Consider the following 17,268-nt stretch of genomic DNA (forward strand, 5'->3'; position numbering starts at 1 on the left):
AATCCTCCCTAAGCCTCCTGTCCCTGCCCTTGAACTTGTGTCCCCTCATAACTGACCCTTCAACTGAGGGGAACAGCGGCTCCCTATCCGCACCGTCCATGCCCCTCATAGTCTTGTACACCTCGATCAGTTCGCCCCTCAGTCTTCTCTGCTCCAGCAAAAACAACCCAAGCCTATCCAACTCTCTTCATAACTTAAATGTTCCATCCCAGGCAACATCCTGGTGAATCTCCTCTGCACCCCATCCAGTGCAATGACATTCTTTCTATAATGTGGTGACCAGAATTGCACACAGCACTCCAGCTGTGGCCTCACTAAAGTTCTATACAACTCCAACATGACCTCCCTGTTTTATGTCTTTTTTACCGCCCTATTAGCCTGCCCTTCTGCCTCATGTTCACAGTAAGTACACAGTTCATGTAAACCAATGGATCTGTGGTCCGATACATCACACTCTGAATTCAAGTGTCAAAGCAACTTTCATGGATTTCTCTTCTGACCAAGGGTCTCCAAGGTGTTAATGTTTACGTTGCATTTCTTGAGGTGAGTCTTCCGGGTGTCTTTGAAGTGTTTCCTTTGTCGTCCTCTTGGTTCAGATGCTTTCCTTGAGCTAGGCAAAGAAAGTTTGCTTTGGCAGTTGGGGCTCGTGACATCCTAAGCACATGGCCGGCCCAGCAGAGTTAGCTACGGATGACCATGGCCTCGATGCTGGTGCTCTTGGCTCCTTCAAAAACACTGATGTTAGTACGCCTGTCCTCCTAGTTGATGCAGAGAATCTATCTCAGACAGCGCTGATTGCAATTAAGGCCCACCTCTTGGGCCTTGAGATGGCATTGTTACGGGTATGTCCTCCAGGTTTCTGAGCCGGATAAAAGAGTTGGGAGGATGACCGCCTTGTACATGAGGATCTTGGTGTCAGCACGCATGTCGCAGTTGTCAAATATTCTTGTCCTTGTATGTTCGAAGGAAGCGCTCACAGATTGAATATGATGTTGGATCTCCGCATCGATGCCAGCCTTCGAGGAGAGGTGGCTCCCTAGGTATGACAAATGTTCCATGTTTGGGAGTGTCTCTCCATTGATTTGTTGGAGAGAGAGAGAGACCAAATCCTGCCCTGGGGCAGGTTGGTAAAGGCCTTTAGTCTTGCTGAGACTGAGCTTGATTCTTTAGTATGTTTCTGCAAAGGTGTTTAGCATGGCTTGGAGATTCTCTTTTGGTGAGAGTAGAAATGGCGATGTTACCCGCATACTGAAGTTCCACGAGTGATGTTGGTGTAATTTTCTTGTTGGATTTCAACCAGTTGAGATTGAAAAGTTTTTGTTCATTCTGCAGACTAAGTGCACCTCACTGGGAAGCTTGCTCTTGGCAAGGTGAAGGATGGTGGCGATGAAGATGTAGAAAAGGTGGGGCAGAGGATACATCCCTGCTTAACTCTAATCTTGACTGCAAAGGTTTCTATTTTATTTCAGTTGGTGAAGATTGTTGCTGATATTTTGCCATGGAGGAGTCGGAGGATGTTGATGAATTTCTCTGAACAGCCGGCTGTTGATGGGGCTTTCCAGAGTTGGGCCAAGTAGACTGGGCACGGATAATTGAGGGTAGGACAGTTGAGGAACAATGGCGGATATTCAGGGAGATATTAAATACCTCTCAATTAAAGTATATTCCTGAGAGAAAGAGGAATTATAAAACGGAGAATAACGTTCCATGGCTAAACAAGGAAGTCAAAGGAGGGCTTAAAGGCAAAACCTAGGGCATACCATTCTGCAAAAGGTAGTGGTAGACTGGAGGATTGGGAAAACTTTAAGCTTCAGCAAAAGACTACTAAAAATAAAATCAAAAGAGCCAAGATGAACTACGAAAGGAAACCAACAGAAAACATAAACACTGATACTAAAAGTTTCTATAAGCATATAAAGAGGAAGAGAATAGCTAAAGTAAATGTTGGCCCTTTCGAGGATGATACTGGTGAGGTAATAATGGGGAACACAGATGATGGAGGCACAGAACCAATATTTTGCCTCTGTCTTCACGGTAGAGGATAATAAAATTTTTCCAAAAACTACAGTTGATGCAGAGGAGCTTGGTGCAATAATCATCATTAAGGAGGCGGTATTGAATAAACTGATAGAATTGAGGACAGATAAGCCTCTGGGATCTGATGACCTGCAACCTAGGGTATTAAGGGCAGTAGCAGAGATAGTTGATGCATTGGTTATGATATTTCAGAATTCCCTGGGTTCTGGAAGGTCTCGATGAATTGGAAACACGCTAATGTGACATCCCCATTCAAAAAGGGAGAGAGACAAAAAGTAGAAAACTATAGACCGGTTAGCTTGACCTCTATGGTGGGGAAATTGCTGGAATCCGTCATTAAGGAGGAGAGAACTGAACATTTGGAAAGACAAAGCTCAACCCACAATAGTCAGCATGGTTTTATGAAGGGTCACTCATGCTTGACAAACTTGCTTGAATTCTTTGAGGACGTATCCAGCAAGGTGGATAATGGGGAATCTGTGGATGGTATATCTAGCTTCCAGAAGATGTTCGATAAGGTGCCCATAAAAGACTAATCCAGAAGGTGAGATTGCAAGGGATAGGTGGTAAGAGTACTAGATTGGATTGAGGATTGGCTGACTGCCAGAAAGCAGAGGATTGTGATAAATGGGTCCTTCTCTGGCTGGTGAACTGTAACCAGCGGGGTGCCGCAGGGGTCAGTCCTCGGACCTCAACTGTTTATAATTTATATAAATGATCTGCAAGCAGGACTAGAGGAATAGAGCAAAATTTGGGGATGATGCTAAAATAGGTGGGAAAGCAGGCAGCTGTAGCCACCTAAATTGGCCAACTCCCGATTTAAAATGGCGAACCGCAAAGGCTGATGGGACAATCAGCCAACATAGACAGAAACAGCAGGTGCAGGTTTGCTGTGTATTTAACTCTGCAACATCGATACCAGCGACCATCAGCATTATAATGTAGCAGCCATCTACATACTAATGAGCAATCCCTGGGGACAATAGCAACATTTGGGACACGCAAAACTAAGCCAGACTCCCCGGCGCCAGCAGGAGCCAACACAAAGGAGGTGAACAAACACCTCAAGACCGCCCATCGATCAGGGAACCGCTCCAGGATTGGAGAAATCGAACCAAGCGATTGGGACAAAGTCCAATCACTTGGGACCAGGTACAGGATCCGCCCCAAAAGGCGGGAAGCCCCTGGGGACTATAAGAGTTAAGCCCCAAGTTCAAATCGCTCTCTCTCTTCATCCTGCCTGCGTCACCCAGCAACACGAACCAACATTGACCGTGACCGGTGCAGTGACCACCGACAGAAGTAAGTCTTAATTCAACGCTCGCTACGAGATAGGCGCTCCTAGCTACCAATCCGTACCAACTTCGAATCCCGCAGACTCAGAACCCGAACAAAAGGCCATTTGTTCCCCTGACCTGGTGGGCCAGTCCAAAGTTAAGTATAGACCTGTTAGTTGTAGAAGTAGCTTAGGCGTAGAATTTGTGCATGAGTAGCGATTACTGTGTATAATAAACGTGCTTTGATTTGAATCTTACTAATCGGTGTATTAGGTTATTGATCACTACTTGGACTTGAACGTCGTGGCGGTATCATAAAGATACCTGGCGACTCGAGAGCAAAGGTAATAAAACAGAGCAATTGAACCAAGGAGAAAGTTAGCAACACAGCGAAGAGGAGATAAATATTTTACAAATTGATCTAGAGAGGCTAGGAGATTAGCCAGAGTTTGGCAGATGGAGTTTAATGTAGATAAGTGAGGTTATCCATTTTGGCCGAAAAAATAGAAAGGCAAATTATTATCTAAATGGTAAGCCGATTCCAAGATGTACCAAGGCAGAGGGATCTGGGTATCTTTGTTCATGAATCACAGAAACGAAGTCGGTGTTCAGGCACAGCATGTAATTAAAGGTAAATTAAAATGGAATGTTTGTGTTTGTTGCAAAAGGGCTGGAATGTAAAAGTAGAGAAGTGTTGTTGCAATTGTATAGGGTGTTGGTGAGACCACATCTGGAGTATTGTGTCCAGTTTTGGTCTCCTTATTTGAGGAAGGATGTGGGGCATTAGAGGCAGTTCATCAGAGTAGGTTCACCAGATGGATTCCAGGGCTGAAAAGGTTGTCATATGATTTGGGCATATGCTTGCTGGGGTTAAGAAGGGTGAGAGCGTAACTAATCGAGGTGTATAATATACTAAGTGGGATTGATAATGTAAATGTAGACCAAATGTTCCCTCTTGTGGGGCAATCCAGAACTAGATGTCACAGATATTGGTTGATTTAGAACTGAGATGAGGAAGAACTACTTCTCGAAGAGGGTGGTGAATTTGGAAATGGCTGCCCCATGTTGCGATGGAATCTGAGTCATTAAATGGTTTCAAGAAGGAGATAGATATATTTCTAATTTAAAAAAACTGGTTAAAGGGACATAGGCAAGAGGAGGGGAGGTGGATTTGAGACCAGGAAGAGATCAGCCATGATCTGATTGAATAGCGGAGAAGGCTTGAAGGGCTGAATTGCCTACTTCTGCTCCTAATTCCTATGTTCCTATGTACAAGATGCACTGCAGGAGCTCACCTTGGCTACTTAAACAGAACTGTCCAAACCCATGCCCACTGCCATCCAGAAGGACAAGTGCAGCAGATACATGGGGGCGGGGCGGGGCGGGGCGGGGGGGGGCGGGGCGGCGGGGGCGGGGGGGCATTTGGGTGAAGGTGGGGCGGTTTCCCTATTTGTGTTTTTAAATATTATATGGGGGGTTATTGTATATGGGGGAAATCCAGTGTATAATTTCTGATTGTTGTGTTCTTGTTTCTTTCTTTTTGATGGAGGGGGGGGGGGGGGTGGTTTGTTGAAAATTTGTTGAAAAATTTGAGTAAATATATTTTTTAAAAAAGGGAACACCACCACATGCAAGTTCCCCTTCAAGCTACATACCATCCTGACTTGGAATTAAATCACCATTACTTCAGTGGAACTGGATCAAAATCCTGGAACTCCCTCCTCAGTAGTAATTTGTGTGTACCGGGTGCACAATATGGATGCAGTTTCACAAAGGTTGGTCGCCACTAATCTCTAAATGGCAATTATGAATGGGCAAGAAATGCTGGTCTTGACTATTGCGTGAAATTATTTTTAAAAACTACAAGATCTGTGTTTTCCCAATTCACCATATTTTGTCCTGCACTTGCAGTTGTACCTTCAGCCCGCTCTCTTTAAAATCAAGCTGTTATTCAACCCTCCAAAGATCTCCTTCCTTGACTAGGCATCAGCTTTTATCTGATTATGCTACTTTGAAGTGTCATTGGCCTGTCCTATGTTAAAGGCGCTATATACATGTGAGTTATTGTGCCAAGGTTAGCGAATGCTTCTTGGAAACAAGGCATATGAAATTATGATCTGTAATCCTAATTCCCTCCATCTTGCAGAAATAGCTAATCATGACTGATCATCTTGTATTTCAAAAGTTAATTTGTTTCTGGTAATGCAGTTGTTGACTAAACATTTCATAGACAAAAATAAAAAACTAAGCAGTTCTATGTTCTAATATTTCCTTTCAAAGTTTGACAACCTCGAAAGATTGAAGTAGCTGGTAGAGGAATAAGAGTTGAGTGCTATGTTTGTTGATTTTCAATAATCTGTCATGGATCTTCCATGGAAGCAGGTTAATGGAGCATCAAGGCCAGAAATCTATGGGTGGCAGTGCCATCTAGTGCAGGACAATTGAAATTGCAATTAAGAGCATCTTCATCAACTTTCACGAAATTGCTGAAAGGTAGCTTGAACTTTGGATGATACTATCTTTAAATAAAACCCATCATAAAGATCCATTTAAAAATAATCACCGAAAATAGGTATTACTTTCCGATGTTACTTAAGTTGTTATCAAGTACACAGTATAATTAAAGTCATGGACTGTGAAGTAAGGAATTTTTGATACAATAAGTGTGCATATTGATTCTTCTGTTTGTCTTATTTTGCTTTATCTGATTTTCTTCTACTCTTCTGTTTTGTACCTCTGTTGTCTGTAAATTATCGTACACTTCAATTAGTTTATTACTAAAATGTTTACCCAGGTGCTCTTATTTGCGAGATGAACAAAAGATAAATGCAGATTCATGGTTTAGCCCAATTTCGTTCACAATTCTCTCATTCACACAAAATATGACTCGGGCTCACAGCTGAGGTCTGGGTATTACCCTCACTTCGTGAAGGAGGCTGGCCAGGCTACGATTACTCAATGTGGATATCTTTTCTGGGCTCGGAACCCATGGTGTTGCCTTCTTTCAATGGCTGTGCCGAGGGGACTCCCAGGTTATCGATGAAGATCTGTTCCGGTGTTCCTTTTTTTTTATATCGGTTCTGTGTTGATTGAGTAATAGGTATATGCTCACACCTGGCCTGAGTTTCCTTGCCCCAACCAGACTTAAACTTGTTCATTGGAATAAGCAGGATATCCTGTTCAGCCAGGGTAATTCAATCAAGATCCATTGTCCTATGAAACACTCTTGTCAGATCAGCTGTTAGCCCATTATGTTGTCTGAGGGCCTCTTTGTTTGTTACAAAGTTCATCACCTGAGTCTGGAAGTTCATTACATATTCATAGCATGGTCTTGTTCTTTTGTGAAAATGTGAGTGGGTAATCACATTGTCCATAGAGCGATAATGAGTTTGTGTAGACTTGAGTGCTCTTGCAGATGACCAGTATTGATTCCAGCCAGGGCCTCATTTGGCAGTTTCTGTTCCAGGTCTATGGATCTTGTCAGCCTGTTTCCAGTACCACACCTCTTTTGCTTGTCCCATCTTGTGCTTGCCTCTCTTTTCTTCCACTTCCTGTATTTGAAGTTGTTTCTCCTTCTGTTATTTTTTGCTCCTTTTTATTTGTTCTTTCTCTTGTTTTCTACTGTTATTTTGGGTTGTGGTAGTGTTTTCTCAGGCTGCACCACCTTTTTTTGATAGCTATGGAGCATTGAGTAAGGCTGAGATAGCAGGCTGCTGTGCCACAGGTATCTTTGGTAAATAAAAGCACAACATTACAAAGAGATAGCTTAAGTAAATGGACAAAACTGAGAAATGGATTTCTATGTGCACAAATGTAAGATAATCCATTTCAACAACACCTAAACACGAGTGCTTTAAATTTGAATTATTGAACAAGGAGTGCCAGTATCAGCTAAATACCTTTATAAAACGTGGACAGAATCCCAGGACTACTAATTAGTTTAACAATAAGAAAATAATATTTATTAAACATGAAAACATTAGATTATAATTCAATACTCATTTATTCTCCCTTAGATTAACAAATACCTGCAGATTTAAAGGTTAAGATGGGTTACAAAGTACATTTTAAGTTACAGTGGTGCCTTTTAAGTACGCAAGATGACGATAGTCAAATACACTCTCCACTCTGAATCCCAAGTGAATGTCTCTGGATGTCTCCTCAGAATCCCTCCAGGTAATTGTCATGTAAGTGTTTTCAAACTCTACTCCCAAAACATGCGTTAAAATCTTCTCTCACAATACTGCTTTCCCCTTAGCGTTTTGCATTCCAAAATCCAGTCCAGGTTTTTCAAACAACACTTTTAAATGAAACTTCGGCTCCACTTTTAACAGCAAATTCTGTCCAGGCTTTTACATCAACCCCTTTAGAATTTATTTTCTTAAAGACTTCTATGCAAATGCTGAGATCCAGATACTGATTTACTTGGTTATTTCAAATAATGTCTCAAACTTTAGTAATGTCTGACAAACCTTAGGACTACTGCACATATCTTTCTGGCCTTTCATGATCCAATGCCATTTCAACTCTGTGACTTTGCTAACACTAATCTGTTCTTGTTCCCAGTTTCTTCTTCTGTTTAACTTCAGACTTCTGGGAAACTCTTCTTCATGTGTGTAGTTAATCATTGCTCCATGGTATGGATTTACTTATAGCAAAGCCAAAAGATATGTTCTCGCTCTAGCCTTCTAATCCAACTGCTCCTAACAGAGCTTGAGAGCAGCCTTCTCTCTCACTTCATCTCTCCAACTGCTCTGGCTCCCAGCTAAAACTAAGAACAAAGGAAAACCTTGCCTTTGGGAAATGGGCCTCCTGTTGCTAAACAGTGCCCCGTACTTATGCCTTTTATTTAATTTTAACACTGAAGCCCTCTCTAAGCACAATAGAAACACATTTGTCCATAAGAACATAAGACAGAGGAGCAGAATTATGCCACTCGGCCCATCGAGTCTGCTCCGCCATTCAATCATGGCTGATATTTTTCTCGTCACCATTCTCCTGCCTTCTCCCCATAATCCCTGATCCCCTTATTAATCAAGAACCTATCTATCTCTGTCTTAAAGACACTCAGTGATTTGGCCTCCACAGCCTTCTGCTACAAAGAGTTCCACAGATTCATCACCCTCTGGCTGAAGAAATTCCTCCTCATCTCTGTTTTAAAGGATCATCCGTTTAGTCTGACATTGTGTGATCTGGTTCTAGTTTTTCCGACAAGTGGAAATATTCTCTCCATGTCCACTTTATGCAGGCCTCGCAGTATCCTGTAAGTTTAAGTAAAATCCTCCCATATCCTTTGAAACTCCAACGAATATAGACTCAGAGTCCTCAACCATTCCTCATACGACAAGCTCTTCATTCCAGGGATCATTCTTGTGAACTTCCTCTGGACCTTTTCCAAGGCCAGCACTTCCTTCCTTAGATATGGGGCCCAAAACTACTCACAGTATTCCAAATGGGGTCTGACCAGAGCCGTACACAGCCTCAGAAGTACATCCCGTCTTCTGCCTCCCTCCCTTCTTAAACAGCGGTGTTAGATTAGCCACTTTCCAGTCCTCTGGGACCCTTCCTGCCTGAAATGAAATGAAATAAAAATCACTTATTGTCGCAAGTAGGCTTCAAATGAAGTTACTGTGAAAATCCCCTAGTTGCCACATTCCGGTGCCTATTCGGCGATGCTTGTTATGGGAAATGAACCATGCTGCTGGCCTCCCTTGGTCTGCTTTAAAAGCCAGTTCTTTAGCCCTGTGCTAAACCAGCCCCTCCAGTGATTCCTGGAAGATCACCACCAATGCCTCCACAATCTCCCCAGCTATCTCTTTTAGAACCCTGGGATGTAGTCAAAAGAACAAAGAACAATGCAGCACAGGAACAGGCCCTTCGACCCTCAAAGCCTGCGCCGATCACATGTCGTATCTAGACCAACCACCGGTATCTTTCTATACCCAGTCTGTTCATGTGCCTATCCAGATAAGTCTTAAAGGTTGCTAATGTATCTGCCTCAACTACCTTACTTGGCAGTGCGTTACAGGTCACCACCACCCTCTGTAAAAGACTTTCCCCGCACATCTCCACTGAATCTGTCCCCCCCTCACCTTGAACTTGTGCCCCCTTGTATTTTTCAATTCCACCCTGGGAAAAAGCCTCCAACTGTTCACCCTATCTATACCCCTATTAATTTTATAAACTTCTATCAGGTAGCCCCTCAGCCTCCGTCTCTCTGGGGAGAACTATCCTAGTTTATTCAATCTGTTCTCATAGCTAATACCCTCCATACCAGGCAACATCCTGGTAAACCTTTTCTGTCCTCTCTACAAAGCCTCCACGTTCTTCTGGTAGTGTGGTGACCAGAATTGGGCACGGTTTCCAAATGTGGCCTAACCAACGTTCTACATAACTAACAATTTTCAAGCTTACCCCGTCCGATGGAGGCAAGCATGCCCCATGCTTTCTTTGCCACCATTTCCACCTGTGCTGCCCCTTTTAAGGATCTGTGGAACTGCGCATCCAGATCTCTCTGCGTCTCTATGCTCCTGATGGTTAAGCCTACTTGTGACAATAACGATTATTATTATTATTTATTTTATAGTTCCACCTGAATTGGATCTACCAAAATCATCACCTCATGTTTTTATCATAGAATTTACAGTGCAGAGGTTAAATTTTGTCCAGGTTAAATTCGACCTGCCATTCTCTGCCCAATTTTGCAGCCTATCTATATCCTGTTGCTTTCTCTGACAGTCTTCATCACTATCTGCAACTCCTGCAATCTTAATATCATCCACAAACTTGCTAATCAGACGCGCTACGTTTTCTTCCAAGTCATTTATACAGGTCCCAGTACTGATCCCTGCCGAACACCACTAGTTACAGACCTCCATTCGGAAAAACACCCTTCCACTGCGACCCTCTGTCTCCTATGCCCAAGCCAGTTCTGAATCCATCCAGCTAGTTCACCCCTGACCCCATGTGATTTAATCTTTTGCACAATCCTGCCCTGAAGGACCTTATCAAATACTTTACTAAAGACCTTGTAGACAACATCCACAGCTCTTCCCTTGTCAATCATTTTTGTCACCTCCTCAAAAAACTCAATTAAATTAGTGAGACATGACCTCACTCGTACAAAACCTTGCTGTCTGTCGCTAATAAGACCATTCACTTCCAAATGTGCATAGATCTGGGGCTGGATTCTCCGCCAGCGGGATGCTCCGTTTTGCTGGCAGCCCGGGGTTTCTCGACAGCGTGGGGCTACCCCACAATGGGAAATCCCATTGACCAGCCAGTACATCGGAGCATCCTGCCGGCGGGGCGAAACAGAAATGTGGCGTGGCGGGGCGGAGAATCCAGCCTCCTGTCTCTGAGAATGTTTTCCAACATTTACTGACGTAAAGCTTACTGGCCGATTATTACCCGGGTTATCCTTGTAACCTTTCTTAAATGATGGTACAACATTGGCTATCTTCCAATCCTCTGGGATCTCACCTGTGGCCAATGAGAACACAAAGATTTCTGTTCGTGGCCCAGCGATTTCATCTCGTCTCCCTCAGTAATCTGGGTTAGATGCCATCTGGTCCTGGGGAGTTGTCTACCTTAATGCTTCTTAACATACGTAACACTTCCTCATAATAATGACCTGTTTTAAAGTGTTTACACATCCCTCTGAGACACCACCAATCAATGTGTGCCTCTCCTTTGTGAATGCCGATACAAAATATTCGTTAAGGATCTCACCTACTTCCTTTGGTTCTATACATAATTTTCCTCCTTTGTCCTGGAGTGGACCAACTCTTTCTCTAGCTACCCTCTTGTTCCTAATATACGTATAAAATGCCTTGGGATTCTCCTTAATCCTGTCTGCCAAGGACATTTCTTGTCCTATTTTTGCCCTCCTAACTCCCTGCTTGAGCTCTTTTCTACTTTCCTTGTATTCATCAAGTGCTTCATCTGTTTTTAGTTGCCTGTACCTCATGTATGCATCTTTTTTCATCCGGTCCAGGTATTTATCCCCCTTCAGACCTGTCAGTTTCCCCAGAACCTTCTCATTAGTGATGGCCACTGCACGTACCCCTGTCCCCTGATTCTTCTGAAGCTCTGGCATCCCACTGGTGTCTTCCACCGTGAAGACTGATGCAAAGTAACTATTCAGTTCCCCTGCCATTACTTTGTTTCCTATTGTTACTTCTTCAGCCACATTTTCCAGTGGTACAATGTCTATTCTTGCCTCTCTTACCTTTTATATTTTGAAAAAAACTCTTCCTATCTTCTTTTAGCTAGCTTGCACTCATATTTCATCATTTTTCCCCTTATTGCTTTATTAGTTGTCCTCTGTTGCCTTTTAAAGGATTTCCAATCCTCTGGCTTCCCACTAATCCTCGCCAGTTGGTATGCTTTTTATTTTGCTTTTATGCTGTCCTTGACTTTCCTCGTCAGCCATGGATGCCATGTCCTCCCCTTAGCATGTTTCCTCCTCCTTGGGATGAATTTCTGTTGTGCCTCCCGAATAACCCCCCAAAACTCCTGTCATTGCTGTTCCACTGTCTTCCCTGCTCGGCTCCTTTTCCAATCAACTCTGGCCAGCTCCTCCCTCATGTCTTTGTAGTTACCCTTATTTAATTGTAATACCGTTACATCTGATTCCAACTTCTCCCTCTGAAACTGCAGGGTAAATTCTATCATATTGTTGTCACTGTTCCCTAAGGGTTCCTTCACCTTCAGTTATCCACATACAAAATACCGTTGTCCAGTGTGGATCCAGCTATAAGTTTACCCTTCCAGACATCGAAACATTAAAATAAACCCACTTAAAACTATGGACGTGACTTAACTAAAAGAAAACAGAGTCCATTCTGGGCGGGAATCGGTGGGTTGTCCCAGTGATTGTTGTGCCGGGAACGACCTTACTATCTAATGGCACATTTTTTTCGGCCCCTGGCAAGACAAACCCCGCTGAGACCGCACTTAGCTGCATATACTGAGGAGATCCGACGAACAGAACTCCTCAGTGCAGGAAGAAATCAGGAAATGGCGCCCGATCTCTCGGCCCCCGATGCATTCTCCTGGACCCTGGCAGTGCGCCAGCCAGCCTGTCAGTGCCAGGGTGGTGCTGCTAGGGTGCCAGGGTGGCATCAGCAGTGTCAGGGTGTCAGCCAAGCCAGAGGCCGACCACCCGGTGGCCTCTGATAGCCTGGGAGACACCCCACAAGTACTGTTTTGCCTGGTCCACATTTGTGGGGACCAGTGCTACACTTCGCCTGACTGGGGTCTCATCGGTGAGTCTTATAGATGCTGGGTCGCCGTTCGATCCGGTGGACGGAATTCAGATCGCGACGTCTTGCGAGATCCCGTTCGATCTCACGAGGTGTAATGGCCGGCGGGAATCTCGGGTGAGGCCCGTCACGATTCCGGCTGGACGGGGCCGGTAAACTGTACCTTATTTCTAATATTTATCAATGCAAATATAAATCTCTTAAAAATTACCTTTATTTTTCTAACATACCTGATTGGAGAGATTCATAAAGGGAGTTACAGGACAACTCGGTACAGACATGTGAAGGATTTGAGAGAGAAAAGCAATGTTGAAAGGGGGTGGTAGTTTGCACCGATAATTGTCTTCAGAGAGAAATTGAGGATGGGTGATGGCAATTGTAAGTGGACCTTGTGATGACCTTTGAACCAGAAGTACCAACAATAAAAACAAATTGTAATTACGTTAACATATAATTATTTTTGAAAATATTTGAAAAGGATTTGAGTTTGCATCAATTGTAAAGGGATCATTTATAATTTGGGGATAATTAGCAATACTGGTTAATGTGACTTGGCAACCCTTTACAATGGAAGCAGTGCCAACAGGAAGGAAGCTAAATATAGTGGCTTTGTGACAAACAGAAGAACAGAGCAAAAGGAAGAGCTGAAGAGAGGAGGCTATCAGTGAGTTGAGTTAAAGAGCTGGATTCTTGACTGGTCAGGTGGCACATTTAGAACTGCTGCTACTATTTCTTTCACTTCTAAGCAATTGAACATCTAGAATTGACCACACCATGTAAGTGAGTCTGGTAAAACGCATGCTACCATGACTGATGGGAGTTGAGAAGGTCCTGAAAAGAAGTATACTTTTGTATTGAGGTTTGCAAGGACAGAGCCCTGTTTATGTCGGCATTGCTGCCTGTGGAGAACCAGCTCAGTCCACGAAAGAAAAGGACTGAAATTTCAAAGAAGATTGGAGCTTGGAAGAACCTGTGGCTGAGAATGTACAACCGAATTGGACCATTTAGAAACTGTGCAGCAATCTTTGTGGTCTCTGCTATTTCATGTGTAGTCTATAGTTTGAAATGACCATTTTTTGCCTGTGAACTTACTTTTAGTTTGTGTTTTCATTCTGATGTGTGATGGGTGGCATGGTCGCACAGTGAATGAAGAACAATACAGCACAGGAACAGGCCCTTCGGCCCTCCAAGCCTGTGCCGACCATGGTACCTTCCTAAACTAATGCACTTATGGAGTCCGTATCGTTCCATTCCCATCCTATTCATATATTTGTCTAGATGCCCCTGAATGCTGCTACCGTACCTGCTCCCACCACCTCCCCAGGCAGCACGTTCCATATATTTACCACCCTCTGTGTAAAAGTCTTGCCTCGCACATCTACTCTAAACTTTTCCCCATGCACTTTAAACCTATGTCCCCTAGCACTTGACTCTCCTACTCTAGGAAAGAGCATCTATCCACGCCACTCAGTGATTAGCACTGTGGCATCACAGCGCCAGGTACCCGGGGTTTTCATAGAATTTACAGTGCAGAAGGAGGCCATTCGGCCCATCGAGTCTGCACCGGCTCCCGGAAAGAGCACCCTACCCAAGGTCAACACCTCCATCCTATCCCCATAACCCAGTAACCCCACCCAACACTAAGGGCAATTTATCATGGCCAATCCACCTAACCTGCACATCTTTGGACTGTGGGAGGAAACCGGAGCACCCGGAGGAAACCCACGCCCACACGAGGAGGATGTGCAGACTCCGCACAGACAGTGACCCAAGCCGGATTCGAACATGGGACCCTGGAGCTGTGAAGCAATTGTGCTATCCACAATGCTACCGTGCTGCCTTGAAATGCTATCGGTTGGTCCCGGCTTAGGTCATTGTCTGTGCAGAGTTTGCACGTTCTCCCCGTGTCTGCGTAGGTGTCCTCCGGGTGCTCCGTTTTTTTCCCACAAGTCCCGAAAGACGTGCTTGTTAGGTGAATTGGACATTCTCAATTCTCCCTGTCACCTGAACAGGCACCGGATTGCGGCAACTAGGGGGATTTTCACAGTAACTTCATTGCAGTGTTAATGTAAACCTACTTGTGACAATAATAAAGATTATTATTAATAACGCAGATATTAAAAAAAAAAAATCTATTTAATCTTTGTTTAAGAAATTTGGTTCATAGATCCTCACCGGGATTGTAATAACCTGCAGAGACACTTTGCTGTGATGACTGCTTGAGGGTCTTGGCAATCAAGTAAGCCAGACTCTCTTCCTGATTGGGATTAATAACATTCCAATAAGAGTTGCTGAACTGTTTTCTGTCCCCCTTGGTGCCAGTTGTAGCAGTTAAGTACCACTTTGGCTTACTGCAGCCAAATCATCATATTCCAAGAATTGAGACATAAATCTAGTATTTTATATAACATTGTAATTGCAGTGGAAAGCACTTATGAGGAATTAGAGTAATTTATTTTCAACAATCACGGTAGTGAATACATGGATGAAGGTTAAGAAGGGGCTGTTTAGCACAGGGCTAAATCGCTGGCTTTGAAAGCAGACCAAGGCAGGCCAGCAGCACGGTTCGATTCCTGTAACAGCTTCTCCGAACAGGCGCCGGAATGTGGCAACTAGGGGCTTTTCACAGTAACTTCATTTGAAGCCTACTTGTGACAATAAGCGATTTTCATTTTCATTTTCATTTCATTCATTCATTTCATTTTCATTTCATTTCATTTCATTTTCATTTCATTAAGTGTTAGAAACACATTTCAGTTTTTTTAAAAAAAAGGCAAAAGCTAATTCTTGTGTTTTTCTATGTTTCTATCTAGAGTAAGTGAGGAGAAAGAAGAAACTGTGGAACGATTAAAAGCTGAACACGAATCATTTGAAAAGAAAATCCGAGAACTGGAGGACCAAAATGAACTTATTGTGACTGAACGGGAAGATATCCTTAACTGGTCTAATATTTTAAAACTGGTCTAAAAATATTATGTGCCATACATTTAGTGGTACACATCTGTATTTGATGTGTAGCAAATACATAAGTATAGTTTGGGACAAATTGGATATAGTGCAGAGCCACTTTTGTTCAAAGTCTTCCAATTTTGAGGATGTCGAATAAATTGGTGAGATTATTTAGCTGTCACAATGTTGCATTTTAAGCAACCAAGTTAAATGATATTTTACCGTTTCTCTAAGCATGAATTCAAATTTCATAAGTGAGTAAAAGCAAATTACTGCGGATGCTGGAATCTGAAAATAAAAGAGAAAATGCTGGAAAATCTCAGCAGGCCTGGCAGCATCTGTAGGGAGAGAAAAGAGCTAACTTTTCGAGTCCAGATGATCCTTTATCAAAGCATTGACAAAGAGTCACCTGGACTCGAAACGTTAGCTCTTTTCTCTCCCTACAGATGCTGCCAGAACTGCTGAGATTTTCAAGCATTTCCTCTTTTGGTTTCATAAGTGAGTAATTTAATCTAATTAGTACATTGTGCATGTTTACAGTGTACCCCATTTGTGATCATGCAATTTATACAGTCATTAGAGAGGAGATTTGAATTTTTTTAATTGATTGATTGGGACCCGGAATACTTCATCTGAAAAGGTGGTGGAACGTGAATAATTTTAAAAGAGGGTTGGATAAGTACTTGAAAGTGAGGAACTTTCATGGTTATGACAAAAAGCGGGGTGTGGAACTAAACAGAACTTTTTAGAAGAACCAACACATGACGAGCATAACAAATGGAATGGTGCTATGATTTCATAAGTAAGTCTCTAATCCTGACTTTCTGTTCTTTATGTAACTGCAAGAGTTTTTGCAAATAATATGCATCACTGGCACTCAAAAGAACTTGGCTGAAATTTGGCAACCTAATTGTGGAATTGATTTATATTGTCCTTTAAATTCAGTTTTAAAAACTACAATTGAAGTCTTTTTCCACATTGAATCAACACTTAAGTATTTAACATTACAACAGAGTATCAGTTATATACATTTGAAAATTGGAATGGATTATGGGCTGAATTTTCCAGACATAGAGGGCGCAATTCTCCCATCGGGAGACTAAGTCCAGACGCCGGAGTGAAAACCAGAGTGTTTCACTCTGGCATCGGAGGCTGTTCCCAGCCCCCTATTCTCCCGCCCCCGGGGGGGCTAGGAGCTGCGCCGCGTCAATTACGCCGCCTGCGTAAAGGACACATGCGCGGTTGCCGTCCTCCCCACGGCCGCCCCACAAGAAGATGGCGGATCGATCTTGCGGGGCAGTGGAGGAAAGGAGGTCCTCCTTCAGAGAGGCCGGCCCGCCGATCGGTGGGCACCGATCGCGGGCCAGACCCCTTTTGAGCCCCCCCCCCCCCGGTGCAGGAAGCCCCCTCGCGCGCCGCCCCCCCCCACAGGCCGTTCCCGTGCTGTTCCTGCCGGCAATGACTAGGTGTGGATGGCGCCGGCGGGAACCTGTCGTGTTGGGCAGGCCGCTCGGCCCATCCGGGCCGGAGAATCGCTGCTTGCCCATTACCAACGGCAAGCGCCGATTCTCCCAGCGGCCAGCGGTGATTCGCCTCGTGCCAGTTTGAGGGGGGTGGCAGAATCGCGAGCGGGCTTTGGGACGGCGTGGCGGGACTCGCGCGCCGCCTCGGCGATTCTCCCACCTGGTGTGGTGGGGTGGGGGGGGGGGGGGGGGTGGAGATGTCAGCCCAGAATCTTT

The 17,268-nt window shown here is 43.9% G+C and overlaps 1 protein-coding gene across 3 annotated transcripts in view; it reads left to right on the forward strand.

Moving 5' to 3' along the window:
* Positions 1–17,268, forward strand: part of kiaa1328 (KIAA1328 ortholog) — a 248,111-nt gene that overhangs the window by 44,961 nt on the left and 185,882 nt on the right. For all 3 annotated transcript variants that reach the window (XM_072497237.1, XM_072497238.1, XM_072497236.1), the window contains one exon: positions 15,394–15,509. In XM_072497237.1, the coding sequence (XP_072353338.1) occupies positions 15,394–15,509 (116 nt within the window). The remainder of the gene's footprint in view (positions 1–15,393; positions 15,510–17,268) is intronic.

Source organism: Scyliorhinus torazame, chromosome 3 (genome assembly GCF_047496885.1).
Source record: "Scyliorhinus torazame isolate Kashiwa2021f chromosome 3, sScyTor2.1, whole genome shotgun sequence".
Lineage (NCBI taxonomy): Eukaryota > Metazoa > Chordata > Chondrichthyes > Carcharhiniformes > Scyliorhinidae > Scyliorhinus > Scyliorhinus torazame.